At 41.7% G+C, this 20,707-nt stretch overlaps 1 protein-coding gene across 1 annotated transcript in view; it reads left to right on the forward strand.

Annotated features, from left to right (window-relative positions):
- Positions 1 to 422: 422 nt before the first annotated feature.
- Positions 423 to 20,707, forward strand: part of NRAP (nebulin related anchoring protein) — a 69,616-nt gene continuing 49,331 nt past the window's right edge. Inside the window, 11 exon segments of the mRNA XM_065894071.1 lie at positions 423 to 494; positions 823 to 917; positions 1,504 to 1,591; positions 6,445 to 6,549; positions 9,215 to 9,319; positions 10,637 to 10,741; positions 11,457 to 11,561; positions 12,347 to 12,454; positions 12,745 to 12,849; positions 15,960 to 16,064; positions 17,034 to 17,150. Of these exon segments, the coding sequence (XP_065750143.1) occupies positions 423 to 494; positions 823 to 917; positions 1,504 to 1,591; positions 6,445 to 6,549; positions 9,215 to 9,319; positions 10,637 to 10,741; positions 11,457 to 11,561; positions 12,347 to 12,454; positions 12,745 to 12,849; positions 15,960 to 16,064; positions 17,034 to 17,150 (1,110 nt within the window).

Consider the following 20,707-nt stretch of genomic DNA (forward strand, 5'->3'; position numbering starts at 1 on the left):
GTGTATGCCTTCGAGTTCTTTTCTTGGGTTATGATCACAGCTAGTGTTAAACTGCTACATGCTGCCTGATCCTACACGAGGATTTGGTCATCCACGTAAACGTGATGCTGTTGTGAGTTCACTTTTCTATTTAGGGAAGCATGTCAGCTAGGAGTCCCTCCACCTCATTTCCCAGACGCATGCGTGCTGAGCGAGTTGCCAAAATAGCCCTTTGAGTAAGTGGCAGCTTTAAAAACCATCCAGCTGCTGACTTCAAACTAGAAGGTCAGCGGAGGAAAGTGGAAGTTGGATTCTGAACGGTCAGGGTGCCCACAGAAATTTACTAGGGGTCGGGATTTGGGAGACTTGAACAACTAGACTGGGGCTTCTCCTTGGATTTCTTACTTGTTACCTATCTTTGTCTTCTCTCTTCGGACTTCAAGATGAATGTGCAGGCTTGCTCCAGGTGTGGGTACGGAGTATACCCTGCTGAGAAGATCAGCTGTCTAGACCAGGTCAGTAGACTTTTCTTGGCCTTTGGGAATCATAACAGACATGAGAAATTTATCTTCTCACATATAGCTTTATCTTCTCACATGTGGGTTTTTTTAAACCACCAAAATAAGATGCTTTCCCCACCTTTCTTCACTTCTACCCATTTCTAGCTACATCTCCTGTATTGCCTCAAAATTTTTTTTATTCATTTATGTATCGTAGCCGTGTGTGTGTGTTTTATCACCATTTTATCACTAAAGCTCATTTTTTTTACCCTGAAATATATTAAGAATCCTGAGTCTGAAAAAAAAAGGTAATTTTGCTAAATCTTTTCTGTTTGATTTCTAGATATGGCACAAAGCATGTTTTCACTGTGAAATTTGCAAGATGATGCTATCGGTTAATAACTTTGTGAGTCACCAGAAAAAGCCATACTGTCATGCGTAAGTGTTTGACGCCTCCTCCCACCACCTCTTGAGTTGTGTTTATCTTTTTTTTAACAAGCAGCCAACCGGAGGTTCAAATCACACACTCCAGGGTTAAATCCAAGAAATGCCTTCTCAAAAGTTTTTACTTCCATACAAACTTCCATACAATCATTACAGAGACCTAAGACGGGATTTTATGCAATGGACAGAAAGTTGAAAATTTCAGATTTCTTATAAGTAAAAGATCAAATCTATTCACTACAACCTCATGTCAAATGATTAAATATTGTGCAGAACAGTGTAATTTCCATGAATATGCATGAAGCTTTAAAACGTTTTCTCTTAAATAATTTCAGAATCCTTTTCTATTCCTTCAGAAAGTTTTTAAGTGATCATTTCTAGTTAAATTTGGTCTTTAAGTTAAATAGGTTGAATTTATTTGATTAGCCTTTGTTTTCTTTAAGACGCATTGCCTGGAAAATCTTGAATTTAGTTATTAGGTTTTATATTTTTGATTTAAAAAATGACTCCACCTTTAAGAATAGTCAGTCATCTTGGATAAAGTACAGTTCTAATTTTGGCTTATATCTACTTTTTGTAGCCATAACCCCAAGAACAACACTTTTACAAGTGTCTGTCACACTCCGTTAAATCTAAATGTGAGGAAATCTCCAGAGGCCATTTGTGGGGTAAGTTACTTAATTTTGAATTTCAAAATAGCCTTTAAAGAAGATTTCTTAGCTCAGGCACCTGTTAGGATTTTAAGTGTCTCTGCCTAGATGTGAACCTGCCCATTTTCTCCACATATACAAGCAAAGTATATTTAAGTAACAAATATTGCTATTTGCCCTACCACAACATAGAGGCCAGTACACAGGATAATCTAGCTTGAATATCTGAGATCCTTGAATCTATTTTAATCTCTCTGTGTCTGCCAGCTCTGGACAGCTTGATGCAATAGGCTGTGCATACACTAGGTGCTTAATACATAAAACAAAGTTTATATAGTTGGAAAGTATTACAAAAGCCTTTCCTTTCTTTCCCCATGATATTTTGGTACAGACATTGAAACCTCTGGTTCAGTACTCTTAAATCTCTCCTAATTCAGTAGTGTTTCAGTTTATTTGCAGTGTTTAAGATCTCTTTCTCTATGGGTAGCGGTAGGTCAAAGATATTTCTATTTGGAACTGATGTTTGGATAGACCAGGAGGCCATATTGATAAACCAACCTCTTTTGAAAAAACAACAGTAGAGTTTTGTCAAATAACTGTTGATTAAATGCTTGCATTTATTAAAATGATGAATCATTTCACTTCCCTCCCCCATGCTCCACAACAAGTTGTTTTTTGGGATGGAGCTAGCAGCTTTCTAAAATTAGAAAGTGACACACGAGGTGGAAGGCTCTCTAGTAATCTGCCTTCCTCATGTTACCTCACCTCATCCTGACTCTCCGGCCTGCCCAGGCCGTGTCCTCCTCAAGAAAATGGTTTAGATTGAGCTTATCATTATCCTGTCGCTCTCTACACAGACTGCCAAGTAGCTTATTTCACTAAATGCTTTGCACCAACTGTGAGTTTATTATTTTTACAAGCTTATATAGTATTTACTGTACAGTCAGTTCATTTAATACATTACAATCCAATAAAGTAAATACAATTATTATCCCATTCTACTGGTGAGGAAACTGAGGCTCAGAGAGTTGTTCATATATCATTGATTTCTAAGGATTAAAAAGCCTTAAGAATTCACAAGCCTAGATTACTGAGAAGGCGAATTCTTTTAGGATTTTGCTTTCGTCTCTGTTTGTTTGGTTTTCGTTGTTGTTTGTTTTCATCTCTTTTAGTCTAAGGGCAACTACACAAAATTACAATCAATACCGAATTTAGCTGTCAGTTCGATAGAGTGCCAGACACTCTTTGAGGCCCGTTATCTGTGTGATCTCACTTTTTCTTCACAAGAACCCTCTGTAATATTATCATATTACAGTTGGGGAGGCTGAGGCTCAGAGAGATTAAGTAACTTGCCCAGTTTTACCCGGCTAGTTCAATGGGCACAAATCCAGATCTTTCTCACTCTGGGACCTGTATCCTAAACTGCTCCATTAGTCTACTCCCATGTGCCTAGGGGGTGGCAAACTCTCTATGAGGAAAAAAAAATAGCACTTATTTATGTTTACAAACATCCAGATATTTCTGCAGTTCTGGGGCCAGAGTTTGACAGATTGAACACAAGGAGACGTACTTATACATCAGAGTACTATTTGTATTTATTACAAAAGATCCATAATATCTGTATCTTTCATCCTATGCGAGGTGTCAACTGGCATGGCCCCCTTATGCTCTTATGACAGGTCACACAGTATTTACCTTTTTTTGAGGTGGTAGTGGATTCGCTTTCTTTTTTTCTTTTTGTGGTACAAGGGCCTCCCACCGTTGTGGCCTCTCCCGTCGCGGAGCAACAGGCTCCAGACGTGCAGGCCCAGAGGCCATGGCTCACGGGCCCAGCCGCTCCGCGGCACGTGGGATTCTCCCGGACCGGGGCACGGACCCGTGTCCCCCGCATCGGCAGGCGGACCCCCAACCACTGCGCCACCAGGGAAGCCCAGTATTTACCTTTTTCTGAGGTGATAGCGGATTCACTTTCCTTTAACTTGTATGACAGGCCCAACCTGGAGCAAGATCATTGCTGGTTCTGTTTCCAGCCACAGACAGTGATGTGAGCTTCTCAGGAAGCCTGTGTGTGTGTATTTGTTCACATCTATGTAAACATATGTGTATGTGTATAAAAATGTATGTGTGCATGTGGGGAGTGTATGTATGTGTGTATGTAGGTATGAATATGTGTACACGTGTATACACATGTGTGTACATGGTCCATACGCATGTGTATGTATATGTACATGTGTATACATATCTGTGTGCACATCTGTGCAGGTGTGTGTATGTGTGTTATCTGTGTGTGGTGGGTGTGTGTTTACATGCATGTGTATGTACATGCATATGTGTGTACATGTGTATGTGTGTACACGCATATGTGTGGGTGTGTACATACATATGAGTGTGTACATGTGTGTGTGTGTGTGTGTGTGTGTGTGTGTGTGTGTGTACTGAACAATTGACTACTGAGACCCCTTTCTCCTCCTTTCCCACCAGGGAAAAAATCTAATGGACAAAAATGTCCGTTCTAGGCCCCGGATTTTTTTTTTTTTAATAAATTTATTTATTTGTTTATTTTTGGCCCTGTCGGGTCTTGTTACTACACACGGGTTTTCTCTAGTTGGAGCGAGCAGGGGCTACTCTTCATTGCAGTGCGAGGGCTTCTCATTGCGGTGGCTCCTCTTGTTGCGGAACACGGGCTCTAGGCACAAGGGCTTCAGTAGTTGTGGCACATGGGCTTAGTTGCTCCACAGCATGTGGGATCTTCCCAGACCAGGGCTCAAACCCGTGTTGCCTGCATTGGCAGGCAGATTCTTAACCACTGCACCACCAGGGAAGTCCCCAAGGCCCCAGATCTTATAACCATTCTAGGGAGTGTGGTGGATTACTTTCTTACTCCCTTTTCTTCTCTGAGAGACTTTGCCAATTGAATAAAGTACAGATTCATGGTGCACATGCTAAAATTTAAAAAAAGGAAAGAAAGGGATGCTTCAGTAATGGTGATGAAGGAGAAAAGTAAAGATTTTAAGTTGGCATTTGAAGCAGGCTGACATTTTTCTGGTTTTAAAATGTCATTCTTTAAAAAGTAAATGAATAAATAAATATTTACTAAGACAAAATTTCCTGTTTGGTAGATGTGAATGGAACTTTTAGCAAAATAGAGCATCTGGGTTCCCTTCTATTTGGAGAATGAACTTTAGCCCTTAATGCTTCCTTACCCCACTATTAACATTTATGGCTTTTTCTCTCTTCCTGCTTCCTCTGAATAATCACGAGTCCTGTGAAAGGTCTCTGGGGAGGCAGGCATGGCCCCCACCGCCACCCCCCGCCCCATGATGGATTTGTCCTGTGAGACGGGGCAGCAAATACGGCTTCCTGTTTATTTTGGTCATGTGATTCTGATTCCGTAAGTCAATGGCTCTCAAGGAGGGCAGTTTTGCCCCCCAGGTGATGTCTGGGTACTGTTTTGGGGGTCAGAACTGGGAAGGTAGGAATACTATTGGCATCTGGTGGATAGAGACCACCTATCCTGTTCAGCGTAGTGCCATGCACTAGACAGTCCCCCCCAACAAATAACGAACTGGCCCCAAATATCAGTGGAGCTGCCAACAAGAAACTTTGCCTTGAGTCTGTGTAATGTTTGTGGTAGTTTCTCAAAATCCAAGGGAAAAAACATGTTAAGATCTCTCAATTTATCTATTTTAAAGTATACATATTAGTGCAACGTTAAGCAAGCCCAGACAAAATGCCCTTGACAGGGAACTAGAATTCCTGGATTGTGAACCTGGCTCTGCTAAATCATTGAATGATTTCAATAAGTTCATTTCTCTTCTCTGAGCTTCTTTCCTCACCTGTAAAATTAATGAGTTAAACTTCAGCTTGTTAAAGTTGCAGGTTTCTGGGCCCCATCTTGGATCTCATACATTATAATATCTGGGTTTGGACTTAAGACCTGATTTTTTTCTTTTGTTGTTAGTTCCTTTTATGTTCTCCTTAAGAAATCTTTGCCTATTCCAAAGTCATGAAGATATTGTTAGATGTCAGTTCTCCTCAAATTGATCTACACATTCAATGCAATCCCAGCCAAAATCCTGGTGTTTTTCATAGAGATTGACAAACTGATTCTAAAATTGATACGTACATACAATGATTCTAGAATGGCCAAGAAGTCTTGAAGAACAAAATCAATGGACTTAGGTTACCAGATTTCTAGACCTACTATAAAAGTAGTAGTAATTAACTCAGCATACTATTGGTGTAAGAATAGACAGACAGGCCAGTAGAAAACAATACAACATCCAGAAATAGAGCTGCACATATGTGGTCACTTGAGTTACAACAAAGGCACCACTGCATTTCAATGTAGCAAGAATGATCTTTAAATAAATGGTACCGGTGTGATTGGACACTTGCGTCGAAAAAAATGAACCTTGATATCTACCTCATACATAAAAATTAACTCAAGGTGTGTTAGAGATCAAGATGTGAAAGGTGAAATTATAAAGCATAGGAGAACAGCTACATGAATTTGGGGAGCCAGCATTTAACAGGCTCCCTGGGTGTACACAGGCTAAAGTTAAGAACAACTGCTCTAATGTCTAGTGTTTTCTAAGCTGAACACTTGGTGTTGTGTGATTAGCTTGTAGAGATGCTGCCTTTTTTAATTGCACTGCTAAATAGAGCTTTGCACACAGCAGGTGCTTTCTATGTGCCCTCTGGCTGGTGGTGCAGATGAAGCTGTGGTGACATTGACAGCTGTGGCTTGTACTGCAGTTAAGATGCTTTGCATTTGAGACTTAGGATCCCCGCCCCAGTCTAGCTGTATATTATTTGTTTCCTTTCTCTTTTCTGATGGAAACATTACTGATAATATCTTCATTGTGCAGATCGATGACCAAGACGATGGCAAACGGTTTAAATCGTTTTTTCACTGGGACATGAAATCCAAGGATGGGGCGGCTGCACCTAACAGGCAACCATTGGTGGATGAGGTGAAGGAAGAGTTATAAATGGGTTCGGAAACAGAGAAAAGAATGACACACTATGCAAATGAAATGTATTATCGGTATTACTTCTAGAGGGCATTGGTTATACTTTCTCTTATCCAGTTTGTAATTCCAGCTGTCTGCAGAAGACCCAGCACCACCTCAGCCAGATCTGCTCCAGTCCAAGCTCACTGACTTCTCCCTTCCAACCACTGTGTTTCTGTCACTGGGATCAGCCACCAGGCTGGAAGCCAAGGCTGCCCTTTCTTCTTCTGACCCTTCACTCAGCTCCACCCCTTCCCTCCCATTTCACTGTCCCAGCTCTGAGCCCCATCATCTCCTGCCTGGACCTTTGTGAGCACCTTCCCTCTCCTGGGTTTGCCCCTCTCCAGCCTGTCATATGACATTGGTCACACACATCTTCCTGCTTGTCTCTGATTTACTCTTCCCATCACCTGAGAATTTGTGGTCATTCTCTATTGATAGCCTCATCATTTCAAAATTCCCCATTTGTTTTTAATGATCCACATAAAACAGTCCAAACAGTGCAAAGCTAACCCTTTGTCCACTATCTCCAATCCCAGTTCCTTCTGTAGAGGTACCCATTGTTGTCAGTCTTGTGGGTATCCTTCCAGACTCTCTCTCCTCATTTACAAATTAATATCTATATAATTTATTTTTTTGTTACTTACATTTATATATGACTACTGCCACTGATTGAAGGACCTTTAATGAGTTATTTAACCATTCTTTTCTTTGGCTTTCTTTAAGTTCAATTTTTAAGTGAACTTCAAAGAGTTCCTGATTCACAGGACTATTGTAAAAATTAACAGAGTATATAAACGTAAGGATCTTAGAACACTGGTTGGCACAACAAATGTCAGCTAGTATTTCTTATGGAAAATTATAGATGTATATTTCTATTGAAATGTATAATTTTGTTTTTCCATGAAACAATATGCATTGTTTTACAACTTGCATTTTTCGCTCAACAAATACCCTGGAGATGTTTGTATGTCAGCAACCTTTTAAGCTGTTGTAGGTGAGTAGATCATGGGTGCAATCATTAAGAGAGGATGTATCATGCTTTCTTATTGATGGGCAGGGTTATTCCCATTTTTTTTCTGTTATGAATTTGCAGTGAACACCTTTGTGCAAGACCTCTTTTGGACACAGTGAGAGTTTCTCTAGAATAGGTAATGGAAAATGAGGTTGCTAGATCAAGAGTCTGTGCCTTTTTAATTTTAGTAGACAAACTGTCAAATTTCTGTCTGTACATTAAAATGGCTGTACGTTTTATATTCCCACAGGCAGAGTATGAGAATACCCGTTTCCCACAGACTCAGCAACACTTGGTATTACCAGATAAAAGTTTTAACAACCTGTATTTTGTTGTTTGAATTTAAACTTCCCCGATCGGGAGTGTAGTTGAGCATATTTTCACATGTGAATTATCTGTCTTTCCAGATCGCCAAAAGATGGTCTGTGCAACTTGCCCCACCTCCAGCCCACTTGTTTCCTCATCCTTACTCCCAATTCCTGTCAAACCCACCTCTTCATGGTCTTTCACATGAAGCCTATCACTGCCTTCATGCTTTTATTCGTGGCAGTCCCCACTCCGAGAATTTATTCAACATATATGTATTGAGTATTATATGCCAGGCATAGTTCCAGGCTACTGGAACACATCAGTGCACAAAACAGATAAAAGTCCCTGCCTTTATGGAACTGACCTCCTAGAGTAGATGTTTTTCTTCTTCCCTTTGCCTCATCTGTTAACTGATCTTAGCCCTGGAGGACCAGCTCAAATTCCTGTCCAAAACAGGAGCCATCATATACAGATTGCTTTTTCAAAACTCTCACTATGTTTTATCTTCAATACAGTACGTTTAATCACAAAAATGTTCTCTAATAGCTCATTGTTTCATATATTAGGTTTTTTTTTGTCTTATTTTGCGGTACGCGGGCCTCTCACTGTTGGGGCCTCTCCCATTGCGGAGCACAGACTCCGGACGTGCAGGCTCAGCGGCCATGGCTCACGGGCCCAGCCGCTCCGCGGCATGTGGGATCTTCCCAGACCGGGGCACGAACCCGTGTCCCCTGCATCGGCAGGCGGACTCTCAACCACTGCACCACCAGGGAAGCCCCCATATGTTAGTTTTATCTCCATAGATAGGTCACAAGTATATTAAAAGAGAAACTTTGATTTCTTCTTTCTTTTTTGATTTTCTTTTCCTAGTGTTAACTGCCTAATCTAATGCTTGGCACGCAACAGGTGGCAGGTTTGTGAAGCTTGGCTGAATAGTGCTGACTAGTCTTAGGTGGCCTGTCCACAGCAACTCCCCGCTGCCCACTTGGTGCAGTAATGAGCAAAGAAATGTTAAGTTACATTTGGAACTCTTCTATGATATGAGTGAATCTCAGAAAGTTTGGTTATTTAGGATATTAGGTTATTTTCTAGTTTGAAAAAAAATGAACATTCTGGTTAGGTGAGACCTACCATAAAGCAAGAGGAGTTTATAGTTTTTAGAGAATGTCTACTTTTTCTATCTTATATTGACAATGTATGTCAATGTATGTATGTTGCCGGGAGGGTGGAGTAGGTAGGGGGATCTTACCAGGCAAATGTGTGGGGTGTGTGTTTGTATACATTTGTGTTTTTCCTCTATAGAGAGCCTATTGGACTGGATATGGGGAAGGGAATGCTTGGTGCCCAGGAGCTCTGCCAGACGCTGAAGTCGTAAGGATGGCTAAGGCTCAGAAGTCACTGGGTGAGGTAAGGGCCCTGGAAAGTTACTTTAGCAATTAGTTTGAATATTCCTTTATTTTAAGATTGTGGTAGACAGAATACTGGCCCTCCCCGAAAGATTCCCATGTCCTAATCCCTGGAACCTGCATACATGCTACTTTGCCTGGCCAAAGGGATGTTACAGATATGATTATGGTAAGGATTTTTCTTGTTTATTGAAGGATAGTTGATTTACAATGTTGTGTTAGTTTCTGACGTACAGCAAAGTAATTCAGTTATACATATGCATACGTTTATATGTATATACATATATTCTTTTTCAGATTCTTTTCCATTATAATTTATTACAAGATATTGAATATAGTTCCCTGTGCTATACAGTAGGACCTTGTTGTTTATCTATTTTATATATTACTATATATATCTGCTAAACCCAAACTCCTAATTAAGGTAAGGATAGGAAGATTATCCTGGATTATTAGGGTGGACCAAATGTAACAAGAGTCCTTATAAGGAGGGAGGCAGGAGGGTCAGAGTCAGAGAAAAGATGATGTGACAACAGAAGCAGAGGTCAAAAGTGTTTGGGGCCATAAGCCAAGGAACGCAGGCAGCCTCCAGAAGCTGGAAAAGGCAAAGAAATGGATTCTCCACAAGAGCCTCCAAACGGAATCAGCCCTGATGCCCTATTTTAGGTTTCTGACCTGTAGCACCATAAGAGAGATCTTAGTAGGTTTGCATCGTAGAAAAGGCAATTTTAGCCCAGATTATGGAAATCCTTAGTGATGCACACACAGTACCCTCTAGTCCTCTCCATACACCCAGGGCACCTGCCCTTTGAAGAAACCACTCTGGAAAATATTGCTAGTCTTTAGTAACTTTTCTTTAGCAAATGGAAAGAAGACAACAGAAACACAATTGCTAAGGTGGAAAACAGACCATCAGAGATACTCAAAAGTTAGGAGCAGAAAAGAGCAGACGTTTCACTCCCAGTGCTGTAGAACTGTCTCTAGTACCAGAAAGTCTTCTGCATAGTAATTGCTGCATTATTATACAAGTCTTTGAGTTAAAGGGCATCCCTTGGGTTGTGCCAGGTTCCACATAGTTTAATATAAACATTGAAGGAGAAACCCTTTGACCTGGGAAATATGCTTTCTTCAGCCTTGAAGGTGTTATTTAAATCACCAAGTGAATAGCATTTTCAAATTTATTCCAGGTGACTGAAATATTTTCCAAGTATCTTATACATCCAATTGCATTGGTTCTGATGATGCTTGCTATTGCAGTTTTATTCATTCTCATTGGATTTCATATTGGTTCTCATGCTGACATTGGTCTGACCAGCAGGAGTACACAGAAGACCATGAGGAACAGCGGGGCAAGGGCAGCTTTCCAGCCATGATCACACCTGCTCATCAAAGGGCCAAGATTGCCAACCAGCTGGCCAGCCAAGTGAGTGTCTTACTGCTTATTCACCACTGATTACGCTAATGTTTGTCATTAGTGAACCCCCGGGATTGATTCAGATGAAATCCAAAAGGAGGGTGCTTTGGGGCAGTAGGTACCACTAGTGTGATATTATGGAGAAAACTATGTTTTTATCTTTTCCCTATCATTCACTCTCTGTGCCTTGTTTGGGCCACATCTATCACATGGAGAGAAGACCATGTAGCTCACCACAAGACTGGACCAAATAATTTCTTGTGGTGGCGTTAGCATTAAGGACACTGATTTTTATTAAGTGGATGGTGGAACCTCCTGAAGAGTAGCACAACTTGCTGGTTAAGAGCTCAGATTTTAGAGCTGGAATGTTGGGATTTGAACCCTGGCTTTCTCACTTAGTACCTGTGGGACCATGAGCCAATTACTTAACCTTAATGTTCCTCAGCTGCTCTTCGGTAAAATGGGAAACATCATAGTCTTGCCTTATGTGATTGTTATGGAGATGAATGAATATTTGTTAACGTTTAGAAGTTCCTGGCACTCTCTTGGACTTAACACATGAGCATTGATGCTTTTTGGAGAGGAGCCCGTAGAACAAACCAGAAAGATTTGCCATATGTTTGTGTTGAGTGTTGCCCGATGGTGTAGCTTCAGGACAGCTGCAAGGAGAGGTCCTACAAAGGCTGTTGGGTGTGACCTTGACTCTATGCTGTCCCCTCACCAGGTGGATTACAAGAGAGGGCATGACGAACACATCTCCAGGTTCAGCACAGTGCTGGATACCCCTGAGCTTCTCCGGGCCAAGGCGGCGGGACAGCTTCAAAGTGATGTAAGAAATGATGGAGGCCAGATGCAGTGATTCTCGTTTAAGGTTCCCCATTCTTTCCTTACGTGGAGGAAGAGACAGGGAGAATGCAGGCGGCATCTCAATCCTGAGCGGGGGCCAGGAAGAACATTCTAAGGTCAAGGATGGTCAGGTCAGATTTGGCAGCTAGCACAGACCTTGCAAAAACTTTTCCTTAGAGAGAAAAGTTTACACGGTATTAGTAACAAACCAGGTATATCTGATTAATCTTAAATAAGTCTCTCCTTGTCACTGCAAATTGTAGAAGATCATTTCCAAAGAATTTCTTCCATTTGCCTTTTCATAGCCCAGTTGCTCCACGGCATACTAAGACTGGGAACTTAGTATTGCTCTGAGTGGGAAGTTTAAGCACTTCCCACTTGAATCCAGGTTCAGCTTAACAAGTGGCTTCCACTTGACTTGGGTTGAGAAGCCTCTTTCATCTCCCAGACTTGACTGGCAGCTCCTCGAGGGCAGAAGCCTTGTTGCTCTGCCTGGCCTCACCCCCGGTACACAGCAGGTGCTCACAAGTATGTGTCGAATTCTACACTGAGCATCTCCATGTATCAGGCAGTGAGCTGGGTATTGGGAATAAAATGGTAAATGAGATACACAGGGTCCATCAAGCTCTAAGCCAACTACATCGCGTGAGAGCTGGGACGGGAGATGTGCAGGGCGCTATGGGAGCCCTGAGCAGGGCTTCTCAGTCAGATTGCCTGGGAGATGGTGGGATGGTGGCACGTGATTCTAAATTTGTTTTCCTTTTCCAGGTGAGATACACAGAGGACTATAAACAACAGAGAGGGAAAGGCAGTTTTCCTGCTATGACCACACCTGCTTATCAGATAGCCAGAAGAGCCAATGAGCTTGCAAGCGATGTAAGTGTCCAGGGCAATGTTTGCATGGTGGGGAGGGAAGCAGAAATTTACCTGGGCCTGGCGAGTCCAACTTCCTGTCTCCTTGTCTCCGTTTTTTTGCACCGTGGATACAGGAAGTCGCTTTCCTACATAGTTTTCAATCAGTTTTACCAAGACAACGATCAGGCACTTTTATGTCTAAGACACATTCCCTAGATCCAAGCAGAAAAAAAACATTCCACAAGATATTCATTTTTACTGTTCTGACCCCTGTGCGTAAGAGGCTAACTTTATCCTTCCCCTTCAAATAGGTGAGGTACCATCAACAATATCAAAGAGAAACGAAGGGAATGGCTGGTCCAGCTGCTGGAGCTGAGGACACATTGACAAAGGAATATGTGGACCAGTATGGACAGGTACGTGATAAAATGACGTCCTGCGAGACCCTTTTCGATGGTCATTTCTCAGTTTGGCAGCCCTCTAGCCTGTGACACAGCCTATGACCATTTAATCAGGGGTTGGGCTGTGATTTTTCTTTGCCCTATTTGTGGAAGGTGGAATTTCCAAGCCTGAAAGTAGCAAACAAACAATTACACAGGGCTCAACTTGACTCACTTAGGAAAACAGATTCTAAGCACTTTTTCTTTCCTTTTTTAAAAATAAAGGACCTGTATCAAAATGGTGGGCTTGCCAGGAATAAAGCATCCTCATCTATTCATTGAAGAAAAGTCCCAAGGACGACGACTAGCTGTGTTTAACCTGTCACTGCATAGGCACAAAAGGGATCAAAATGCATGTCTTGAAAAATAGTGAGCACTTGACTGAGTAGCAGCATTCATTTTCTTAGAAAATGAATTTCTCGTCTAGGTTGCTAAATAAAGCAATATGCCAGAGAAAGTAACCCTTTTTCTCAATTTCACTTTTTAAATGAGCTGCATCTTGGCAGGATGTAAAAAGGTTGAGCGACAATTGCAGCTAATTTTATTTGCACGTCCCTCTGATTTTCTGGTACTAGACAGGTGTTGTAGGGGAAAAAGGGAACATTATTTTTTCATGGTTGTAAGTTAAAGAATGTTGGAAGACCAAGCGTGTGGCCGGAAGGGTGCATTCAGTGGGCTTGGGTGATATTTCTTTCTTAATTTGACAGTTGTTTAAACTTTTTGGCACTGGGTAGACTTTACAACCTATGTGACATTCAATATACATAATTTATAAAAGGAAACAAATAACTTATTTCTCTTCCTCAGAAAACCAAGTTGCTTATGTTGGGGATATATTCATGTGAAACTTAAAATGCACGTGAAGATAGGTTTTGACCCTTTTGCAAATGTCTATCTGAGCAAAAATGTTTGGCTTTGAATTTAAAAGGCCATTTTATTAAATTTCACGATAAGTCAGTTAAATGGTCTCTCAGTGCTTAAAACTCAATGAAAATACGTTTTTATTGGTTTCATGTTGTAAATATGTTGTTTAGAATGCTCAGGACAACTTTTAAAAGTCAGTTTAAAAAATATTTGGCTTCCATATTTAGCAAAAAGTATTTTGTTCTAAATTTGGACTATCCTATCTGCCACTAGTTGTGACACACGCATATCATTTCATGTGTGTATCTGGACCTGTCTATACACAGCGATGAAATGTAACTTCGTAGTACCATAGTGGAACCTTGATTATTAGGACATTTTGATTGAAGTTTCCAATCATGATAATGACAAATACAAGAATCAAAGTGGGTGTCATTCGATAGCACTGCCAGCAGCTGTCAGTCAAGAGGACTCCGTATCCTGTGGCATTTCACTGTGATTTACTGTGACTCACCAGGGCGAGAGTAGGAGGGAGTGATAGAGAAGCAGGCGGACAGTCAGATACACTATAAATATCTGTAGTGCCTAAAAGACCAAGCAATTCATTCTTCTTTTTGTTTTTAAATAAATTTATTTTATTTATTTATTTTTGGCTGCGTTGGGTCTTCACTGCTGCGCGCGGGCTTTCTCTAGTTGCGGGGAGCGGGGGCTACTCTTCGTTGCGGTGCGCGGGCTTCTCGTTGTGGTGGCTCCTCTTGTTGCGGAGCATGGGCTGTAGGTGTGCAGCCTTCAGTAGTTGTAGCTCGCGGGCTCTAGAGTGCAGGCTCAGTAGTTGTGGCGCACGGGCTTAGTTGATGCACGGCATGTGGGATCCTCCCGGTCCAGGGCTCGAACCCGTGTCCCCTGCATTGGCAGGCGGATTCTTAACCACTGTGCCACCAGGGAAATCCCCATTTTTCTTTTTAATGAGTAGCTTTTTACGTTAATGGACTATACCGTGTAATCTATTATTTGTAACCTGTCAACTCCCCAATAGGATTAAGGGTCTCAAAAAGATTTACATACACAATATATATTCACATAAGCACAGAAGTTAAAATGAAGCTACAAGCCAACTCCAAACCGTAAAGCAGAATGGGCAAAAGGAGGTTACCAAAGAATTTGAGAGTCTTTGTTGTTATTATCTTTTTCACTTACTACGTTTGGCCCAGAACATTCTGGCAGCCAAGCATAAAGGAGCACTCAGGCTAAACAGTTGTCATTATTGGATGAAAAGGAAGCCTGGACATTCTAATTTGACCCAACTATTTCATTTAAGAGAGTATGTGTGCTAGACTCTGAACCATGATGCTGGAGCAGGGAAGGCCCCTGCTTTGGAGGAGGCCGGAGAGAGATGGAGTCATGAGCCCAAGGGGGCACACTAAGGGCTGTTCCAGATTTGTGGGAACACAGATGAGGAAGCAGCTGATTCTGCCTGGGGTGGGGCTGGGAGTGAGGGAGGAGTTCCCTGGAGAGAAGGTAGCATCTGACGGAGTCTTGAAGTACCTCTGGTTGCTGGGGAAGTTTTACACTAGTAACGTGATGACAGTCCCGTGAGAGAGAAGGTTCTCCTTTGTGGGAGAGCCTGGGTGATGGGAGGAGGAGGAAGGAAGAAATTAAGACTCAGATTGTTAATACTTAGTCTGAAATATATATTTGGTCCCAGCTGAGATCGTCTTATTGCAGTGTGAAGTCTTTTCAGCCAAATTACAAAACTTCAAATAGTTACATAATATCTCTTTCTTGGTAAATGAAATGAATCCATCACTGCGGGAGACAGTATGTGGAATATCAAGGTGTCTTTGCATAGATCTGCTAAGGGGCCTGAGAACGGTGGCATTCGAGACTACTGGAAGACAGAAGGACTTTCCAGGTGTCATTTAAGAAATGAATACTGCAAAATACATGAGCCTAGGAGACTCACAGAGTATCTTGATTTGTCTGACGGAAATGATGATGCTAACGATAACAGTTACCATTTATTTAGTGCTGACTGTGTGCTGCGTCTACCTCTAGTGTCTACCACCTTAACGACCACGCGCTACTGCTCTTAGGGGTGATCACAGGAATTTCCAAGGTGGGCGGGCCTCCATGGGAACAGGCTGTAGGAGAGATCATTGCTAATCCCCCACCCATCCCAGGAGGGGAGCATTACTGATGAAACTTTTTGACTGACCCAGCAGGATTACTCAGAAGAGTACGGCGAGCGCAGAGGAAAGGGCAGCTTCCCGGCCATGATCACCCCGGCTTATCAGAATGCCAAGAAAGCCAACGAACTCGCTAGTGATGTAAGTGCCACATTGGGACGACCCACAGAGTCACGGAAGAAGGAGAAATGAGACTTTGAAGGCTGTGCTTACTGAAACCTACGTACAGTTCAATTTATCAGAGCTGAGTCAAAGCAGAATGTTAGCCCTCAATTCCCATCCAAATTCCCGACATCTGCATTTTTAGCTCATGCTGTTAGGTCACATTTATCTGCTTCAAAGGAGATTGACGTGGACACAAGCCACACAGCTTACTTGAAGCCAGCTGAAACAAGTGCACATACCGGCCCAGCTAGATAAGCTGGGGTTCGGAGAGTCTTTGCAAAATAACCCATCTTAGAAATTGAGCGCTTCAGAGGAATAGCTGATTAAAATAAACCGTATGATTATCAAACTCGGTGTAACCCAGTTGATAAAATGATTTTTATTTGCAGAATGTTAGCCGGTTGGCAGTCCTTGAAAGAGAAGCTATAATTAAACTTGGTAAAGTGACAAGCTCACTGCAGATCTTACACCAACTTGAACTTGGTCTATAATCAGAAGCCCAGCATCCATGTCATACCCCCTTTGCCCTTCTCCTTTACTTTGTTACTATTCAGTTATTACCCATTTCCTTAGAAGAGTGCACTTTGCCCTGAGAGGGGAAGTAAAGGACACATTCATCACTGGAGGCTGGATGAGAAATGATTGTTAAAACCAAGGGCAGAATGGGTTTTGGATTATACCTTTAGGTATGATCATTTTGAGACCTTTCTTCATGCAGAATTAGAATGTAAAGTGTAAAAAATGTGAAAGGGGGCAGTAAAATGTTAATATAAAAGGGACTAAGTGGTTTATGGACTTCAGTGGAGGAAAAACCCATGTGATTATTTTTTCCTCCAGAAAATTCTATTAAATAAATGTTGACATGAAATGTGAAGTAAGCGTGGAGTAACTTCTCTCATGGAGCATGAAAACAACAACTCCAGATGCTCTGTGTGCTTCTTTCAGATAAAATACAGGCAGGACTTCAATAAGATGAAGGGAGCCGCACATTATCATTCCCTCCCAGCCCAAGACAACTTGGTTCTTAAGCGGGCTCAGAGCGTGAACAAGCTTGTGAGTGAGGTACGTATGGGGACATTTTCACCTGTGTGCTGTCACCTCCTTTATCTCCGACAGACAGTGAAGGGGCGACCCAAGAATGAAAAGTTCCGTGTAACACCACATAAACTACACATGAGTTACCAGTTCCCAAAGAACTAATAGTCCGTAAAAAGCAATTCACAAGAGAGCCTAGGATCAAACTAATTAAATCCTTCTCTGATGGTTCAAAAGTTTCTTCCCAGAATTCTCACAGGGCTACAGATATTCCAGAGTTCCCAGCAATAGATTTCTAGTTGCCAGAATACTGGAGGAGACAAGCTTTATAACAATATGTCATTCTTATAGAGCGGAAAACAAAGATGGGAGCGTTTTGAACGTGGAACCTCCCTCATTCTCTCATTATTGTAGTCAGGTTTCTGAGAAGTTGTGTGTACCATGTGAATTCCCCTCGCCTTAGAGGCTGACCTGGCTGCCAGAGACTGTGTTTTGTTTGGCCTACCCAGTGGTTACGATTTTTATAATTGCTAAGACTGTTTGGCAAGGAAATCTCCCCTCTAGCTCCCCACATCCTTTTTAAGTCCTGGAGTTTCTTCATAGCAGCTTCTCTGTTTGCATTGCCTGTCGGGACCCTGCAGGCATTTGAGTTGTCAGCCTCTTGGCAGGCTATTCACAGGACTCACCTAGCAAGTTATCTGAAACTCAGAAAAGGATATGCAAATTTCCTAAAACATTTTTCTTCTCTAACCCCTAAGAGTCAGTCTTTTACCCCAACGTGTTCCTTAACCTGTGGTGCTCTAATTGCTCAGAATCACAAGGGTGACATTTCCTGGACCTCATCAGCAACCTCAGATACTTTGAAGTAGTAGATGGGTGCCGAGCCCTTGGAACCTGCATTTTAAACAAATATCCCACATGATTCTGATGCTGTAGGCCAGAGGTCAGCAAACTATGGCCTGAGTGCCAAATCCGGCCCGCAGCCTGTTTTTATAAATAAAGTTTTATTGAAACACATCATATTATCGCTGGCTGCTTTTGAGCTGCAAGAGTTGATATAAAGATGGGATGTTCCGCGAAGGGGCAAATATTTTCCGTCTGGTCATTTACAGAAAAAGTTTGCTGAAACTTGCTTTTGACTCAGAGAACGTTAGATCTAGATGGGATCTTTGCAATCTCTAGGCCCTCGCTTTGTCATAGGCTTGGAAAAGTAAAGTGTCTTGTTCTGGTTCAGATAGACTTTTAGGGACAGAACTAGAACCAGACCGCTGATAATGTAGTTCTACCCAGGAATAACACTGTTACCATTTTGACCTCTTTCTATGTGAATATATCATAAACTAATATATGGATATAAAAACATACATTTGTAGAATTAGAATTCAACGTATATACAGTTTTGTGTTCTTTTAAAATTTTATATCGTATTGTAAGCATTACAATGCATCTTGCATACTTTATTTTTTTATTTATTTATTTTTTGCGGTACGCGGGCCTCTCACTGTTGTGGCCTCTCCCGTTGCGGAGCACAGGCTCCGGACGCGCAGGCTCAGCGGCCATGGCTCACGGGCCCAGCCGCTCCGCGGCATGTGGGATCTTCCCGGACCAGGGCACAGACCCGTGTCCCCTGCATCGGCAGGCGGACTCTCAACCACTGCGCCCCCAGGGAAGCCCGCATCTTGCATACTTTAAAAGTTATATTCCCACCAAATGTTTTATAAGATATGATAACAAGTTGCATTTCCTTTGGTAAGCGGTCACAAGGGAACCTTCCATTTCCTTTTGCTCTTATGTTTATCTAGTAAGACAAACCAGCCAGGCCTCTATTAATGGTAACCACCCTTCAGCTGCCTTCTCCAGCTACCTGGGATGACTTGGAGTCTATTTAGTACCTGTGGCCTCACACCTTATATCTAGCTACCCAGGGGAGCTCAACTAGCCATTTAAAATTAGAAGACACTTTGCATCTGTGAGTGGTCCCATTTATTACACTCTTTTGTAAAGTAACATTTTTGGTTAAATTCTACTTAAGTATACATACAGAGAAGTGCATATATCATAAGTGTACAACAGGAAGAATTTCCACAAGTGGACACGTCTGTATAATTAGCACCCAGATCAAGAAACAGGACATGACCAGAAGTCCAGACACCTGTCCCCAAGAGTATCCACAAAATGGTTTCTAAAACCATTTTGCCATTTTTTTGAGCTATGTGAAATCTTAAAGTATTTACTCTTGAAAGGGGCTGTATATTTTTAATATTCAGAACCAAACTGATTATTTATCACTATTTGAAAGGAAAACACATATTGTTAACCTACAGTATCCTATGCCTGGTATTTTAAAATCTTGGGTTGAAAGTTTTCTAAAAATATCCCAAGTCGAGTCCTGGTGACATTTTCAAGAGTGACTTCGGGTTTGGTTCTCTTGTGCATCTGGTGTTTTGGTTTCCAAGGTGGAGTATAAGAAGGATCTGGAAAGTAGTAAAGGTCATAGTATCAACTACTGTGAAACACCTCAATGCAGGAATGTGAGCAAGATCTCAAAATTCACCAGTGCTTTGAGTTTATAATGCCTACACGTCTGTTTGGGCTTTTTTTTTTAACGACCTCAATTTCTAGGTCTCCTAAGAGACCAGTCTACGTGAATGTATCTGGGTGTCTTGGAGAAGCATGGCGTCTTAGGCACAAATACTATGAGTTTTGATAGAGATTGCCTGCTGGGGCTGGTCCATGGAGTGTTAAATCCCCTGGCATGCACCTGACCTTGAGCCCTCAGGACTGTACTTGTCCTCTTGCATCCTTCGTGTATAGTAGTATCTGGCTCCTACTGGTCAATGCTGGCGAGGGAGCCTGGCTGAGCATGCAACGTCCCCTCTCAACTTGACTTTGTGCTTCTTCAATTAGTACAAGATCTCAGTTAACCTGCACAGTCACCTAGGGAGCCAGGTGTTATTTCCCCATCTTACAGGTGAGCAGATATATGCTGGAGTGGCATTTGCAGATTTGGAAATTCTCAAAGTCTGGGGATGTATCCTTGAGAACATCAAGGACTGGTTTATATGATTTTACTTCTTTTTTTTTTTTTTGCCCTCATTTTTACTAATTCCAATTTTTTTCACAACTCACACGCACACACTGTATTTTATTTTTACAAGAGATAAATAAACTGACACCAAGCATTGTAAATGGATGACCGCAACAAAAGCAGCAATGATTGCAATTACCAAACACGAAACACGCTCATACTATGTCATGATATTGATGTTCAGTCCAGTAATCCTCCACTGTAACGGCTCCTTTACTTTGCAGAGAAAATCGATTTGTATATTTTTTCCTCTGAGTCCTTGTGGGATTTTTTTTTTTATTCAAACAGAAAGTCACAAAAATTATAATCATCCTCATCAGTTCACTCAGTCCCATGTAATTAATTTTTTTCATCTTGATCTTTTGTTAGCACTTTTATGAATTCATCAGTTTTCCATTAGAGCTCTGAAAATGCTTATGCATTCAGTTCAGCAGTACAGTCAGTTACCAAAAACCTATACTTTTCAGTCTTTTCCATGAATTCCTTGAAGATGAAA

This window comes from Phocoena phocoena, chromosome 16, assembly GCF_963924675.1.
Source record: "Phocoena phocoena chromosome 16, mPhoPho1.1, whole genome shotgun sequence".
Taxonomy (NCBI): Eukaryota; Metazoa; Chordata; class Mammalia; order Artiodactyla; family Phocoenidae; genus Phocoena; species Phocoena phocoena.